The following is a 17,897-nucleotide window of genomic DNA, read 5'->3' on the forward strand; positions in this document are numbered from 1 at the left end:
GTTATTGCTTAAATAAGGGTTATGTTATGGTGGCATCAGGGTTTATCTGATGCTCTGTTGTTGTTCATACTGTTAACTGGGTAAGTTTATCACGAGTTATACGGTGTGATTGGTGTGGCTGGTATGAGTCTTACCCTGGATTCCAAAATCCTTTCCTTGTAATGTCAGCTCTTCCGGGCACAGTTTCCTTAACTGAGGTCTGGAGGAGGGACGTAGAGGGAGGAACCAGTGCACACCAGTATCCTAATTCTTTCTTAAAGTGCCCTGTCTCCTGCGGAGCCCGTCTATTCCCCATGGTCCTTACGGAGTCCCCAGCATCCACTACGGACTACGAGAAATAGATTTACCGGTAAGTAAAATCTTATTATTTTACTTTTTGGGGTATCTCCCATTTGATATCCGGATTCGCACCATTTGGTGGACAAGGACAAAGCCGTTTTCTGTCGTTGTTTGGACATCCATTACGAGGACTCCTTGATAATATACTGTATGGCCCATACGGACTGGCTTCACCATCAACGGGGCAACGTTCATCCACTGGCTGTTTTCTACCAAAACTGTTTTCTATTTATGCAACCTGTTATACATCTATTGGTGCCCATTGACTGAGCTTCATACCTAATGTCAATATTGCTCAGTTTTATGGATAATTATTTGGACCTATATACAGCTCTTCTCACTTTAATAGCTCCATATCTATATTATTGGTGGCATCAACTGGTTTACTTTATAATACCCTGTGTGCACAAATTGATAATTTATGTATTTAGTGTTTATTGCTATTCAAACCATAACTTAATATTTATTGTTAAACGTCGCATTCCATCTACCAAGCCACATTGCGTATTCTTATGAATTTTTAAATGTATTACACCTATACCCACAAACGCTGTTCTCTTGTGTTGTGTGTTTTTCCTATAGACACCTCCTGCAATATTAGCATATTAGCTGTACGTTATTGCACAGCTTCCCTGCGGCTGTGCGATACCATACATTATATACATAGCCACATCAGGCCCATGGTACATTATTCTTACTACACTATTAGTGAGTTAAGATGCAAAATATGGGAACAAGTACTCTGCAACGGGAATTTCTACCCACAGAGGTTCTTCTATGTCAGGCCAGGCATTACGCGTCATAGGGCAAAAAAAGGAGAGGTGTATGAGGGCACATCTGCTGCCGGTTAATGACCTTGTAAATAGATATGTACAGTATTACATCTTTCAATTACATTTTGGAGGAACAACCACTTCCTCCAGAATCCGCCGTCACACATTCATAATAAAGGAGCTTTCGCCTATGCATTGGCCAGTTGTGCTGTGCATGACGCTTTCAATAGTACCTAATCAACACAATCTCAGATTTCACAGACCCGGACGTCCTCACAAGGCAAGGGGCCGCTCGTATCAGAAGAGCTGTTTCCAACATTGTTATTTGCAGTTATTCATTCATACGGCGCTATGCGTACACTAAGGGGATGTATTGCGTAGAATATGCGATACATGATTCATCCCACCCCCTGTCCACAGCTGTGTACCACTTAATTTCCTGGGAACTCTGCTATGTTCTGCTGACAGTGCCTACATACATGACCAGCTGTGTGCTCCGCTCCATCTCAGCTACCCATATGTGTATCTGTGAGTAAGGCTGTACGACATCTGTGCACTACAAATAAACCAATGATTAATGTGGTATATGGCACTTGGGGATGGCAGCGGTCATGTGACCGACACCGGAGTCCTGACACCGGCCAGGAGACCGGTCCCAGATCACTGACGCCCGACATCCCGAAGGTGAGTATCGGATTGGGTGTTAGGGTTAGGGCCCTAGGGCAAGGATGGTTAGGGCTAGGTACTAGGGTGCTTAGGGTTAGTTGTAGCTAACACCCCAGTATGGTTAGCCATAGCCGCCACCACCACCACCAGATAGTTAGGGTTATGGTAGGGACAGGGGGGAGGGGCGCAGAGTCTCTGAATCTGTACATGAAGTGCTACAGATGGAGCCACGCTAATCGTGGCTCTTTCTGCGACTAGGTGCGCCTGGGCACCGAACGAGAACAAATGGGATGCGTGTGCGTCATAGGTGCGCACACACCCCATTCAAAGTGAATGGGAGCGTCTCTGTACGCTCGTCGGCGTGCCCAGGCACGCCTAGGCACACCGTGCGCCCCCACTTGCGAAGCTGCCTTGCTCAATGAGCGTAACTCCATCTTTACAATGTAGCAGCCGCAGCTATTTTCCTATACAGGTTCTGTTCTGCTCCATATAAAGACTCAGCCACACACAATATACAAGTGTTGTATATGTTAATCAGCACGGTCTCCTCTTGCATCGCGTTGCGTCTAAGATGCATTTTCACGCTGCGTATATTTCGGCTAGATATATGAGGACACATCTGTACTATTATGGAAAAATGTTTGATAAATAAGCCCCTTAGTTGTTTACGCAGAACTCACACCACGCAATTAATGTGAGTGATACGAAGCACACAATTTCTGCAATTTACAGCGTTTTATGCAGCCTTTGAAATACAGAATGGAAACCTGTTATTTCTCTGCTCATTTGGTTACGAAATGGAAGCAATATTTGAGTCGTGTAAGGTTTAATCCCTTTCTGTATTCACACATTTAATAATATGGTGCGGCCAGTCCCCTGGGAATCATTGCAATTGACTGCCACAAATGAAGTGTTTACGGCATCCTGCCAATTGATTTTTCCAGCAAGAACACAGTTTGGGAAATTAAATGATTTATTAAGTGAAAATAAATTAGAATATTTTACTGCACCTGTCGCCCACACATTATGGAGACCTACTGTACTGTGGCCCGAGCTGGTGACGGGCCACTTGAACAGTATTATATAAAAACAAGAACGTTTGGTTTCAGGACAAGCTGATTCACTAAGTATGCATCCCAAAAAATGAGGGGGAGATTTATCAAAGATAAAGTACCAACCAATCAGCTCCTAATTGTCATTTATCAAATACATGTAACTCAGGTAAATTGGTTGGTGCTGATTGGTTGGTGCTTTATCTCTCTCCACTTTATATCTTGCCAAGCTTTGATAAATATCCTCCTGAATGTTAAACTGAACTACAGTAGCAACAGGGGTCAATAGGAGGTGTCAGGTATAAGTTGATGCCTCCTGCATGCATGTGTGATCCAGTGCTGCATCCGATCACCTGTGACACCATCGGCCAGCTGACTAACCCTGAGGATACGCAGACCGGGGGCCACAGCTCCGCCGCTGAGGCCAGGAAATCTCCGTCAGCTGCAGACTGTCAATCACCGGACATCTGCAGCCGCTTTACAATCAACATCACAAGACCCATATTACACATGCACAGTACGGGTCCTGCCATGCGTGATGTACCAAACACTGAGACTTTCCCCTTACAGCCCTTACATTATGACTTTCCCCTTGCAGCGATGGGGCCTGAATCAGGGCTATTATATCATGTGACATAAATGCAGTCAGGGTTGGACTGGCCCACTGGGGCAAACCCCCGGTGTGCCCCACTGCCTGGGGCCCCTCCTACTCCTCTAAGAATAAGGTTCCATACTATATGTACTTGAGTTATACATTATACATAGGTTACCTTATACTGCACAGGACTATGATGTATTCTCTACAGTGCATGGCCAATATTTTATCTGGTACATTATCATACATGCACAAGCAATATTTATATATTTATCAAGAGGCCCAGCCCATGCACTCTCTAATGGTGAGGCAAACCAATGTAGCGGCTGGCCACACCCCCTCTGGAGACTGCCAACACCCCTAAACATGGGCCCCTACCACTGCATTCCCTGGTGGGCCCTTCATGCCCCAATCCGACACTAAATGCAGTAAAATAATAAAACTTATCAATGTGAAGTACACTTGCATAGTCTTAGTGGCCTATACATCTGGCAGGTATTGCAGCAATTCCCCATTCTGCCAATGCCTTGGTTATGTTGGAAATCCTTGATTTGATCATTCCAACCACAAAATAATATTGGGATTGGCAAGTTGACATGCAGTATTTCCCCAGTTCCTAATACAATGCACAATATCTGAGCAGACATCAAAAGGTTATATGAATGGCAATGCCACTAGAACCATCAGTGTGCAAATGTTATATTATAATACATATCTGATCAGCTAACACTACCGTAAATCATCAATATTTTAAATTAGGAGTCCATTGAAATTGACCGCTCATATATCATGATGGACGACTCTGATGCACGAATTCCCAATATATTATAATAAGAAAATAGTGTAATTGGTGCATTATTAAACACCCATTTTTACCTGTAGGATACGTTGAAGTGAATGGAGCGCCTAATAGTGTACAAGTATAGAGTAAAAATATTAGGATAAAGCGAAACACCTAGCTTCCTTTATGATAAAATCTTTAGTCTAGTGACCCTTGTTGAGTTCAAAATATATGAAATACAAATAAAAAATAATAAAAACATAGTGCAACCTATTTCAATGCAAACAATGATTGTTCATATAAACTATTTTTTGTGGAAGAACTGTGCTAGGAACTACTGCAAGTCCCAATTAACCAGTATAGATTACTTTTCTTAAAAACAAAAATGTATTCACACAGTATTCCAAGTGACAAACGATAGGCTTATCTGCCCAAACAATCCAGGTTCCTTATTCACAAATATTCCAAATGACTCCGATAGGTAGAAAACGTACAAGAAATAAGTTATAAACAGGCTTATCTGTCCATCAAAGGGGTCCAGCAGCCATAAGTTCCAACGCGTTTCGTCCTAGATTGTGGACTTCATCCGTTTTTACCTAATAAGATTCAGAATATATCACTCTAAGTGACCAAAAATGGTCAGATGCAATGACTTGTCTACGGCCTACGTACAGTATGACTGGCGAATAGGGACCTGGGAACCACAGTCTGAGGGGTATATTTAGTAAAGTGCGGGTTTTTAGTAATGGAGATGTTGCCCATAGCAACCGATCAGATTCTACTTAGCATCTATATAGCACTTTCTAGAAGATAATGGCTAATATCTGGTTGCTATGGGCAACATCTCCACTTCTGTAAACCCGCACTTTAGTAAAGATACCCCTTAGACCGTGGTTCCCAGGTCTTTATTCCCCAGTCATACTGTACGTAGGCCGGGATGTAATGAAGTCCAAGTTCAGCGGCTGTGCAGGATGCCAGCCGAACTCAGACAATTTTTTTAAAGGCGCAATCATATACAAGGGTAAACCCTGCCTTGTACATGATTGCCCATTTAGCAAAACATCCGAGTTCCGCCGGCATCTCGCACAGCCGCCGAACTCAGACTTCATTTCATCCCGCCCTAATGTTTTGGGGCGTTTAAAAAGTGACATTAATCTCTGATTTTTGGCTGCAGTGATGAGGGTTTTGATTTCATCGGGATGTGGGTTTCTTAATGTGGCCATTATAGATGTGGGGGACAAAGAAGTAATTGGGATTTCCCCCAAATAATGTTCTAGGAATTTGTCATCTTGGATACGCTGTGTTTTGTTCTAACTCCCCAGTCTCAAATTCTACCAGTAAAAATATAAACTAATTAAAATATGTTTGAGTCTATTAATATGTATCTCTGCATACACGGTTGGTGTAGTGGTTCCTGCCTCACAACACTGGGGTCTTGGGTTCGATGACTACCAAGGTACTGTGTGGAGTTTGTTTGTTTTCCCCGTGTTTTCATGGGTTTCCGCCCACAATACAAAAACATACAGGTGGGTTGATTGGATTCTGACAAAAAATTAACCCTATGGCCCAAATGTATTAAGCCTTAAAAAGTGATAAAGTGGAAACGGATAAAGAGTGATAAATGACCAGCCAATCAGCTTCCTAACTGTCATATAACAAGCTGTGGTTGAAAAATGACAATTAGGAACCTGATTGGCTGTTCATTTATTACTCTTTATCTATCTCCACTTTATCACTTTCTAACACTTAATACATTTAGGCATAGGGGCGTATTCAATTAGTGTCGGATCTTCTCCAACGGTATTCAATTTGTGGGCATTTCCGACAGGTGTTGTCCATTTCCGACAATTCTGATCCGACTTTTTTTAAACATCATTTTCGAAAATAGGTCAAAAACCTGTCGAAAATGCCCGCAAATTCGACAAAATACGTGGATCTGCAGCTAATCCGCCGATCCACGTATTTTCGGAGATACGGCAACAGACTAGTATAGTTCGAATCCAGATTTGACCTAAAAAAAAAGTCGGAGAAAGACGTTTTCCCAACTTGTCGGATTAATTGAATAGACCCCATAGATGTTGTAGGGAATATACATTGTAAGCTGCACTGGGGCAGTGCCTCTTGTGAATGGGCAAATTCTCTCTGTAAAGCACTGTGGAATATGCACTATATAAACGTTAGTAAATAATTGAATAGATAGATCTACAAGCAATATGCAACTTACATTTGTTTTTAACAATATCTCTAAATCTGTAATTTTTGTCATCTTGCTCAGCTCCGACAGCATCAGCAGCGATGAGGAAGAGCTACGCACATTGGGCAGCAGCGGCAGTGAGAGTAGTACCCCAGAAAATATTGGTCCCCCTTTCATCATGGATGAGAACAGCTGGTATAACAAATGCAAGAGGGTGGAGCAGAAGTACCGGCTGGCCCTGGAGCAAAAGGTACTGTCATTTTATCTGTAGATGAGCAGAAGTGGGAAATAACAACACGTCCGTATTGGATATTATAACACTACTGAGCGCAATCATATACATTTCATAACGGAGGGGTTTTTATCTATACTTCGTGCTCTCTTTCACCTGTCTGCAGCAAAATGTAATGTTATAAAGCAGTATTGTTATCGGGGGCGGTTTCACTTTCCGGTTCTTGGCGCATGCGAGAAATGCGGTCAAACTCCTAAAATGGCATTTACTGAGGTTTGACCGCATTTTTGTCACTGATACTGTACATCCCACCTTCTGCGTATAAACATAAAGCTGCCCAGTATTTACAAGTGAGCAAATGGCCCCTCTTGCATCAAAACATGGTGGGATTATTGCAGAATAGAATGCAAGTCCGTTTTTACGATGGATCTTGTGTGTTCGCGCCCTGTGAATGCTCTATTGTTTAGTGCAGTGGATCTCTTCGGTCCCTAGGATCCAACACCGTTCATGTTTTCCAGATCACCTAGCAGGTGCTCAGGTGTATTTATTACTCATTGATACATTTTAAAAGATCCACAGGTGGAGCTAATTATTTCACTTGCAATTCAATTCTGCAAGTAGACCTGAAAAACATAAACTGTTTGGGGTCTTGAGGACCGAGTTTGAGAACCTGTTGCTTATTGTACAGTGGATTCTGCGCCACATATAACTCTGTTGCATCTCCATTTGGAGCTGAATAGGTGTATGGAATGTATTGGGGTGTAAGCATATACAGTAGGCTAGTTTTAGCAAAGGTGTGTCCGGGGCGTGTCAATGGAATTGAGTTCAGTGCAGAGTTGTGCGAAAGTTTAAATACACCTGTCATCGGATGGGTCTCTTGCACCAAGGACAAGGCTGGCGATGATAATAACTGACATGAAGTAGGCTGTACAGATAGTGGCACTGCGGTGCACAGATACGTACAGCTTTGCATTTGGAAAAATATACACAGTTTATGCACACAGGGCTTGATTTAGATGGTTGGAGTAGTTATCACTGATGGTTACATGGAAGCATCAATGATGGCGCTAGTATGGTAGTGCAACACCTGCTTCCATCAGTGATCTGAGCAGCATCCTAGGGCACACCATCGGCCGACTGCATGACTCATGGAATTGCGCAAGCCGGCCGTCGCAGATCCATCAAAAAGGCCAGGAAATCTCCATCTTCCAATGGAGAACCTGGCCTCGTCACTCCCCCCAAAAAGCTGCGACATGCCTCAGTTTTGGGAAATGGAGGCCATCGCTGCCCCCTACCCGCCCACAAACGACAGCAGACTGTCAATCACTGACAGTCTGCTGTCAATCTGCGTCCAACGTTGCAGGGTCAACTTGTGTTCAACCTTGGTTTGCCTAGTTTAGAAATTAGAGGGTAAATTTACTAAGATGGGAGTTCTATTTAAGATGGGATGTTGGCCATAGCAACCAATCAGATTCCAGGTATTATCTTCTAGAAGGTGCTAGATAAATGAGAAGTAGAATCTGATTGGTTGCTATGGGCAACATCCCATTTTAAATAGAATTCCCATGTTAGTAAAGTTACCCCTAGATGACATCCTGCCAGTCACAGTTGCTCTCTGATTACTGATCTGGTATAACATAGCCCTTATTTTACCCCAACATGTGCGTGTCTGTGAAGCAAGAACAGGTTTGGATATATATATCCTTACTGCTCACCCTGTAGTTCTTTCATGTCCAAATCCTCTTCACCTCTGTTTTTTCTCTGTTGGTCTGAAGCTTAGTATTTTCTTTTGAAATTGTAAATAAAAGGAGAGTCTGTGTATTGTGCGATAAGCGGCACTGGGGTCGGAGTAATAGGATTCTGTCTCCGCTGCCGCCTCTGAATGTTCCTCTATCTCTTACAGTAATAATCACTGAGAGCTGCTAGAATCTCCTCCTGTAAGACCCATAGTAACGTGTGCTGCGCTTCTTATCCAGTTGTACCAGTTTTACATTCAGAGCAGCAGAACCTTTCTGAAGAACCGGACAATAATACAGCAGATCCGTCTTTTTAAAGACTATTATTACGCTCTCTGTATTTACAGTACAGCCCTCGCACCGTTTCATATCCCAAAAGATGAATAGTTACAGATTAGATTAAACAGGTGCGCTTATGCTTGTGATTATAGACTTGCTCTCACAGTCACAGACGCTCCGATACATATTCAAGTGTAGTACAAGCTGCCATATACAGCTACAAATCCCTTCAGTGTGGCAGATAATGCATTTTTTAAGCAGACAGTATTTTTGTGGGGCAGAGTATGAGGAAAAAGATTTATATCACACCAGCGTGAAGGCAGTGAACATGAAAGAAGGACTAATAAGTGAGGGAATGTAAAACAGTCAGCCGGAGCTGCCCCATCTGATCGGTAGCTCACTGTGTGTGCTGACACCACAATCAGTGGCGGTTCTTGCCACGGGCAAGCAGGACTTTTGCCCGGGGCGCCGCCTTCCGGAGGGCGCTGGCGCCATCCGGAGGGCGCCGCACCGTGGCAAGATCCGCCACTGCTGCCCGCTGTGTCCCCCGTCCGCCTCCGCTGCCCGCTGCCGTCCCCGTCCTCGGCGCCTCCTGTGAAGGGAACTAGACGCTATGCGTCTAGTTTCCCTTCGTGGAGAGTAACTGCTGAGCGGTGCGCGATGACGTCATCGCGCACCGCACAGCAAAGGTCCTCTCCAAGAAGGGAACTAAACGCATAGCGTCTAGTTTCTCTTCGTGGAGAGGACCTTTTGCTGTGCGGTGCGCGATGACGTCATCGCGCACCGCTCAGCATTCAAGCGGCGCTTTCAATGTACAGGGGGCGTGACTCAACACGCCCCCTGTATTAGGCCACGCCCCTTTCCTGCCCGGGGCGCTCTGCGCCCTTGAACCGGCACTGACCACAATCCAAATGCTTGACCTACTAAGGGCAAAACGAACACACCGCAGGCCAGTGATGGCTAACCTTGACACTCCAGCTGTTGTTGAACTACACATCCCAGCATGCCCTGCATCAGTTTTAGCATGGCCAAATAGCAAAACTGTAGTAGGGCATGCTGGGATGTGTAGTTCAACAACAGCTGGAGCGTCAAGGTTAGCCATCACTGCCGTAGGCGTTTATTTCCCAAAGAAGGGCCATTTGGAAGAATGTAGTTATAAGCTTTCACTAGAATAAGGCTGCGAGCTGAAGAACACGGTAGTGTTGGTATGCGTTTGTGGAGTAGAAGCTGAATCTTCAAGTGGCTGCCTTCAAGAAGAAAAGTATACATCAAGCCTCGCATATTGCACGTGCTGCATTGTGCCACTCACCGCATGCATATCGGTGTTCATTAACGACATATTCATGAAGAAAATCACAAAGGACCGCTCTTAAGAGCTTCTTGTGATGATAGGACTTCCAGGTTTATGACCTGGAGTCCTATCTGCACGTGCGTCAAGTGATGCGCGGGGGTGCTGGGAGGGGTCCGTTTGCATCCCTCTCAGAGGGTCAGTACGATCGAAGCATATTGGGCAATGTCATCTAAAGATGGATTTGCCTACCGCATCCGAGCTCTGGAATCTATTGCATTCCGGTGCTTGGTGCGTACGCAGTACACGGTCAAACCTACGAAAACACAATTTTCATAGGTTTGGCCGCATTTTTAAGCTTCCTGCATCTCGCCCCTTTGAGTTAAACTCAACTACATTGGCCTGATTTACAGTCTCACCCTTTTGCAGCATTGTACAAGTGTGGTTCAATAAATAAAGTAACAAGACCTCTCTCGTGTTCTCTATTTCATTCTACTTTCCTGCCAGAGCAGTTAGATCACTGCTTCCCCCCACGGCCATTAGACTGCGCCTCATATCAGTCATACTGTCCCAACACCAGGGGTTTATTTACTAATATTCGTGTTTGTGCCGTTTTTAAGGGAGTTTGATCTCAAATTTTATCGGACATAATTTACTGCAACTTTTTGAATCCATATACGGTAATTTACTAAGCTGCCGAGTTTTCTAGTTTTGTTTTTTTCCGATGTCGATGTGATTCGTATTGTCGGGCAGTGTTTTACGGGAGTGATTAGTAAAACACTGCCTGACATAACACAATGAATCCCGGCCGGATCAGTGAGATCTGTGCAGGGCTTCATTGCGTATATACTATGAAGTGATGAAAGGGTTAAAAATAAAAAATAAAATTGCGTGAGGTCCCCCCTCCTATACGTAACCAGCCTCGGGCTCTTTGAGCCGGCCCTGGTTGTAAAAATACAGGGGAAAAATTGTGTAGGGTTCCCCCATATTTAAACAACCAGCACCAGGCACTGCGTCCAGTCCTGGTTCAAAAAATACGGGGGACAAAACACGTCGGGGTCCCCCGTATTTTTTAAACCAGCACCGGGCTCCACTAGCCAGAGAGATAATGCCACAGCCGGAGGACACTTTTATACTAGTCCCTGCGGCCGTGGCATTACCCCCCCAACTAGTCAGCCCTGGCCGGGGTACCCTGGAGGAGTGGGGACCCCTTAAATCAAGGCCCCCCCCCCCCCCCTCCAGCCACCCAAGGACCAGGGGTGAAGCCGAGGCTGTCCCCCCCTCATCCCCCTCCCATATCTGTGGGTGGTGGATGGGAGGCTGATAGCCATAGTGTAAAAATAAAGGATATTGTTTTTGTAGAAGAACCACAAGTCCCAGCAAGCCTCCCCCGCAAGCTGGTACTTGGAGAACCACAAGTACCAGCATGCGGGAAAATAACGGGCCCGCTGGTACCTGTAGTTCTACTACAAAAAAAAACAACCAAAAAATACACAAGACACACACCGTGATAGTATAACTTTAATTTACATACATGCACACTTATACACACACATACTTACCTATGTGGACACAGAGCACCTCGGTCCTCTTGTCCAGTAGAATCCACGGGGTACCGGAAAATAAAAATTATACTTACAAACAATCCGGTGTAGATCTGGCCTCTTCTTTAAGTTTGCAATCCACGTACTTGTTGAAAAAAAAATAAACGAAGAACCCGGTCCACGCACTGAATGGGGTCCCATGTTTACACATGGAACCCCATTCCCTGACTGGCGGGACTCCCCGTGACTCCTGTCAGTGAAGGTTCCGCCAGCCAAGCAGGGAGCGCCACGTCATGGCACTCTCCTGATTGGCTGTGCGCTCCTGCACTGTCGATTATGAGGAGCTCACTGGTTACAATGTAGCAAAGCGGTGCCCCATTGTAACCAATGATGGGAACTTTGCGGTCTGCGGTTAACTGCAAAGTTAATTGGGGTCACCCACAAGAGTGGAAGCGATCAGGCCCGGCAGACGGGTGAAACGCGTCTTCTGTTTCTGGCCGTCTGGGACCCCGGACCTCTCTCCCCCGCCTGTCTGAGCCTCGCGCCCATCCAAGCAGAGTGTTATCGCCACACCTCCCGCTTACCCGGCATTTCAGTAGGACGGCAACCGACATCTCACCTGGACTTATCTCCTTTTGACTCACACTGACCACGGGTAATATCTTCCCTTTCATGTAACCCGTCACCAGTGCATAGACTATTACTGTATTATCAGTATCCATATGCTCACAGCGGATCCGCCATCTCCACCCGCCTGCATATACCAGCGGTGTGCTATTGTTTTCAGTTTTGAGTCTAGTTATATCACGGTTGCAGGCACTTGTCTTTTATTAATTGGATGATTTTTCTCTATCAATAGTAGTCACTGTACTGGTATCCGTTCACATGGTCGACCATGTTATGGTCGACAGTCATTAGGTCGACCACTATTGGTCGACATTGACATGGTCGACATGGACACATGGTCGACACATGAAAAGGTCGACATGAATTTTTTTAACTTTTTTTCCTTTTGGGGAACTTTTCCATACTTTACGATCCACGTGGACTACGATTGGAACGGTAATCTGTGCCGAGCGAAGCGGTAGCACCATGCCCGAAGCATGGCGAGCGAAGCGAGCCATGCGAGGGGACGCGGTGCACTAATTGGGGTTCCCAGTCACTTTACGCAAAAAATTACACCAAAAAAGTTAAACTCATGTCGACCTTTTCATGCGTCGACCATGTGTCCATGTCGACCATGTCAATGTCGACCAATAGTGGTTGACCTAATGACTGTCGACCATAACATGGTCGACCATTCATACCGGAACCCACTGTACTACAGCATCCTTATGTATCAACAGCCAAAAGTGATAGTTTCACTCATTTAGCCACATTGTTGTTTCCTTTTTCTTCTTACCCATACATTGATACTTTTAAGTTACATTGTGTTTATTCTATTCTTAACACTGCAGTCAGGAGCGTATCTTCATTGAGGTTGATATCACCTCACACATCGGTTGTTGTTTTTTATTAAGAATTCAGTAATTGTGCCATCTAAATCTCTTTCCTGCATGTGCAGCCGAATAGGATTATTTATTTTTCAGTATCACTGTTGCTTGAAACTGTTCTTTTTTTCCCCATGATATATTGACATACTGTATATGACATATTACGCTATTCATATGATTATCACTGTAATAGATTAGTCAATTTGGGCCAAACTCCTGCAGTAGAACTCGCCCCTGCGCATAAATAAAAAATGTCTTCATTATCTTACTATCTTTTCTGGACTCTCACCATTGATTCTGGGGTACTCACCTCTGTCTAACATTGGCAGCAGATCCATCTAAGAATTCTCCCATGGCTTCTCACTGTCACTATTCACACTCTTACCTTGTCTAATTCGTGAACTCTCATCAGTGATTCCGGAGCAACAAAGATCATTTACCACTTTCTCTACTATCATACCACACTGGAAACGCCCGAATCCATCTGATCTTGGAAGCTAATCAATGTTGGGCTGAGTCAGTACTCGGGTGGGAGACTCCTAAGGAAGACCCAGTTTAGTAGAGTACATCAAGGATCCACATGCTCAGTGTCTAACACTGACAGCAGATTCACCCTCCTTATCTAATTTCAGTCTGTTCTCCTTTAGCACAAGTGGCATGCCAATTACTGTGTGTTTTCACTGGCACATATTCGTAATGGATGCATAGGCTCAGAGATTTTGTTCGAGTTTTTGTACAGGCACACGGTTGAGACTAATCCGTGAATTTATTGTGCTCTTATTATTATCAGGGATAACTCCTAACATAATTGAGATTTAACCCAGACAGTACACACCTGTTATCTAATTATTATTGTTACCATTATTTATACATCAAACTACTGGCAATAAATTTTATTTGCGATATCAATAAAAATGTAATCTATTTTAATAAATTTCTTCGTTCTCATTTTTCTAGTAATATTTTTCCAAATCAAGAGTGCACCCACAAAAGAGTCTTCTTTCCTCCTCCTGTGTCATAGTCCACCTAATGACCCATACTCGTTACTACAGTTGATGAAATGTGGGTGCATCATGTGACACAGGAGACGAAGCAAGCATCCATGGCATGGAAACATGCGTTGTCCCCACCTTCAAAGAAATTCAAAACATATCCATCAGCAAAGAACATCACTGCGACCGCGTTTTGGGACCACAAGGGCGTTCTTCTTGTAGATTTCCTCACCAAGGCAGATGCTGTGAATGCTGATCGCTATTGTGACACATTGAGCTGGTTGTAGGGGGCAATTTATCAAAAACTTCTTGGGTTGCTGCAAACAGGCGTCGCTTTGCTTGCACGATAGCAACAGGCCACACTCAGCCAACCGCATGCGTGAGTTGTTACAGCGCTACAGTTTTCAATTTGTTTTTGAACTAGAAAACTATTTTTTCAAACATATCCTCAAAGTTGTTGTTTTTTTCTTTTTCATATATCACATTATGTAAGTAATAGCTATTCAAAGTTGGTCACTGAGTCAAAGTGTAGGTTTGGTTTATTGGTTTCTTATTATCAGACTGTGGGCAGGATCCATGACGCACATTCTGCCACTCATCGCATGCGTGATGGTGTTTATAAACACTGTATGCTAGAAGAACATACCAAAGGGCAGCTCTTACCGAAACACAGACAGAAAGACTTCCGGGTTTAGAACCCAGAATCCTGCTGCACGGGTTTATAGTGGTGCATGTGTATAGTGACACATGTGCCACAGGGGGTGCTGTGAGGGATCCAATAGGATACAGTACCTCACAGGGGGGAAACGTGAATGAAGCCCATAGGCTTCTATTGGGCAACACCATCTAAAGATGGCATTGCCCACCGCATCAAAGTACCGGAATGCTTTGCATCCCATGTTAGTACTGTTGTCTTTTTCAGTAAACATACAGTGCTTTGCAAAAGTTTTAGGCAGGTGTAGTAAATGCTGCAAAGTACAAATGCTTTCAAAAGTAGAAGTGTTAATAATTATTTTTTTTTATTAATTAACAAAATGCACAGTGAATGAACAGAAGATAAATCTACTGTAGTGGTTCTCAAACTCGGTCCTCAGGACCTCACACGGTTCACGTTTTCCCTGTCACGCAGCAGCTACACTGTGTATCACCAACTGCCACGTTTTAAAAATCTACATGTGACCTGCAAAACATGAACCGTGTGGGGTCCTGAGGACCTAGTTTGAGAACCTGTGATCTAAATCAAATGTGGTGTGACCACCCTTTGCCTTCAAAACAGCATCAATTCTTCTAGGTACACTTGCACACAGATTTTGAAGTAACTCTGCAGGGAGGTTGTTCCAAACATCTTAGAGAACTAACCACAGACCTTCTGTGAGTGTAAGCTTGCTTAAATCATTCTGTCTCTTCATGTCATCTCAGACAAACTCAATGATGTTTAGATCAGGGCTCTGCAGGGGCCATATCATCACTTTCAGGACTCCTTGTTTTTCTTTATGCTAAAGATAGTTCTTAATGACATTGGCTGTATGTTTGGGGTCATTGTCCTGCTGCAGAATAAAGTTGGAGCCAATCAGACGCTTCCCTGATGGTGTTGAATGAAGGATAAGTACCTGTCTGTACTTGTCAACATTGAGGACACCATTAATCCTGACCAAATCCCCAATTCACTCCATTTGCTGAAATGCAGCCCCAAACTTGCAAAAGGAACTTCCACCATGGTCACTGTTGCCTGCAGACACTCATTGTACCGCTCTCCAGCCCTTCAACGAACAAACTGCCTTCTGATACAGCCAATTATTTCAAATTGTGACTCATCAGTCCAGAGCAACTGCTGCCATTTTTCTGCACCCCAGTTCCTATGTTTTTGTGCATAGTTGAGTAGCTTGGCCTTGTTTCCACATCAAATGTATGGCTTTTCGGCTGCAGTTCTTCCATGAAGACCACTTTTGGCCAAACTTCTCCGAACAGTAGATGGGTATACCTTGGTTTCTGCCAGTTGAAAGGAAAGTAAGCATGATGTGTCCTTCATCTGATTTACTAAGTTTCCTTGGCCGACCTCTGTGTCTACGTTCCTCAATGCTGCCCATTTTTTTGTGCTTCAAAGCTAAGAAATATATTTTTTTTAAAAAGTGTTTGTTTTGGTTTCTCATATTTTTTGTAATATTTGTAATGTAAGGCTTATATTTTTATTTCTGATTAAGAGGGTTTCCTGGCCATGCACAGGGGCACACAGCCATTATCACTTGACAAATGTACCTGAACGAGCTCAGATCTGGCAGTCTTTGAATCTCGTCCTATACTATGTATACTTTTATTATGTGCCAATAACACCTCCATCTTGCACTTCAGCAGAGAAGCCCATTTCTAGGTGCACTGTGGGGGCCCGATTCGGATTTGTATGCAAACCTCATGGTTTACGTACAAATGTGATGTTTGGAGGTCTGCACGTGTGCAGGACCCATGCTATGAGATTGCTTGAAGTCCTCCCTCAGGGTGAAGTGGTGGTGGCATCTAGGTCTGTATTGTAGGGGTATGGAGCCCAGGTTCTACGTCTTTGGATGCAGACTTCCTGGACCCGGCTTACCGGTCCCGGTGGCCAGTCTGAGTAAGCTTTGGCTTATGCAGACTGGCCGAGTGCTGTGACCGATGGTTGCGATGGTGATCCGATGCTGCGTCTTCGCACATAGCACTCAGATCGTAGATGCATGCAGGATACACCTGTTTCCTACAGATGCCTTCTGCTGCATTTGCATTTTATTTGTACGGTATTGCACAGCTGCTTCCCTGCAGCTGTGCAATACCGTACAAATCAGAATCCGGCCCAGTGAGCAGTGTAATAAAAAGCATCTCGCACATAATTGTCCCATGTAAGAAGGTTTGAAGAATTGAATAAGGTTTGAAGATTCTTCCACCTTCCCTAAGCACACTTCTCTTTTGCAGCGGCTTCTCCCAACACTGGAGAGTAGGTGTGCATCTTAATGTGTGCTTGGTGGGCCATCCAGTAACACTGGTTCAAAACCAAGGCATTTTGTGGCATTCTTCATAAATTAGGTGGCACGGTAGTTAGCAGTGCTACCTCACAGCATTGGGGCCTTGGGGAAGGCAATATCTGTGTGGAGTTTGTATGACCTCAGGGTGTTTATATGGGTTTTGTCTAGTGTGTGTGTCAGTCAGTCATTGTTTGGTTGATGCAGCATTGGAAGCAAAATGTGGCGCATATAACTCCAAAGTTAAAAGCTCAGGATATTAGCATATATTTGTACAATGCACAAACTGCATGTTAGACACACCTTTGGGGAAATGTCATACATCCAAATTCTTGCTTGTGATATGCTGACAGAAAGTAGCACTTTTTGCGGTCATCGGCATACAAGCGATATGCTAAGCTAGATATTTTGTGGGTGATCACGTAAAGTTGCTTTGTGATGGAATCTCTGATTTGATTGAATGCAGAATGAAATCTTCAGTTGAAGAGGTTGACCCTGCACTGTTCCTGTTTCAGGGTTACCTTGAAGAGTTGGTCCGCCTTCGGGAAGTTCAGCTTTCTGACTCAGCCTCCCAAAACAAGTTATTAACTCAGAGGATTAAAGATATAGAACTGAACCACAAGCTGGAGAAAGAACAACTGGAATACATCATTGTAGAGCTGCAGGACCAGCTGTAAGTATGAGAAAAATACAAATTCTTAACCTGCACCGATCACCTCCACACACACTGGAGGGCATAGGTGTGCACAGCCCAGATCTCAGCCAGCTCCCAGGGGGAAGAGGCAGCCTCTATTTGAATCTAAGATGGCTGATGTGAAGCTGTTGTTTTCAGAATAGAGCAGTTTCACATCGGCCATCTTGGATTCAAAACGAGTTTGCCTCTTCCATTGGAGCCTTCTGAGATGCTGGTAGGGGACGAAAGCAGTGGCCTCCCAAGGGCGGCTAA

The 17,897-nt window shown here is 44.3% G+C and overlaps 1 protein-coding gene and 1 pseudogene across 4 annotated transcripts in view; both read left to right on the forward strand.

Annotated features, from left to right (window-relative positions):
* Positions 1–17,897, forward strand: part of RUNDC3B (RUN domain containing 3B) — a 596,000-nt gene that overhangs the window by 432,794 nt on the left and 145,309 nt on the right. For all 4 annotated transcript variants that reach the window (XM_063921483.1, XM_063921484.1, XM_063921482.1 and 1 more), the window contains 2 exons: positions 6,482–6,650; positions 17,467–17,624. In XM_063921483.1, the coding sequence (XP_063777553.1) occupies positions 6,482–6,650; positions 17,467–17,624 (327 nt within the window). The remainder of the gene's footprint in view (positions 1–6,481; positions 6,651–17,466; positions 17,625–17,897) is intronic.
* LOC134930056 (5S ribosomal RNA) lies at positions 13,419–13,537 on the forward strand (annotated as a pseudogene).

This window comes from Pseudophryne corroboree, chromosome 5, assembly GCF_028390025.1.
Source record: "Pseudophryne corroboree isolate aPseCor3 chromosome 5, aPseCor3.hap2, whole genome shotgun sequence".
NCBI lineage: Eukaryota > Metazoa > Chordata > Amphibia > Anura > Myobatrachidae > Pseudophryne > Pseudophryne corroboree.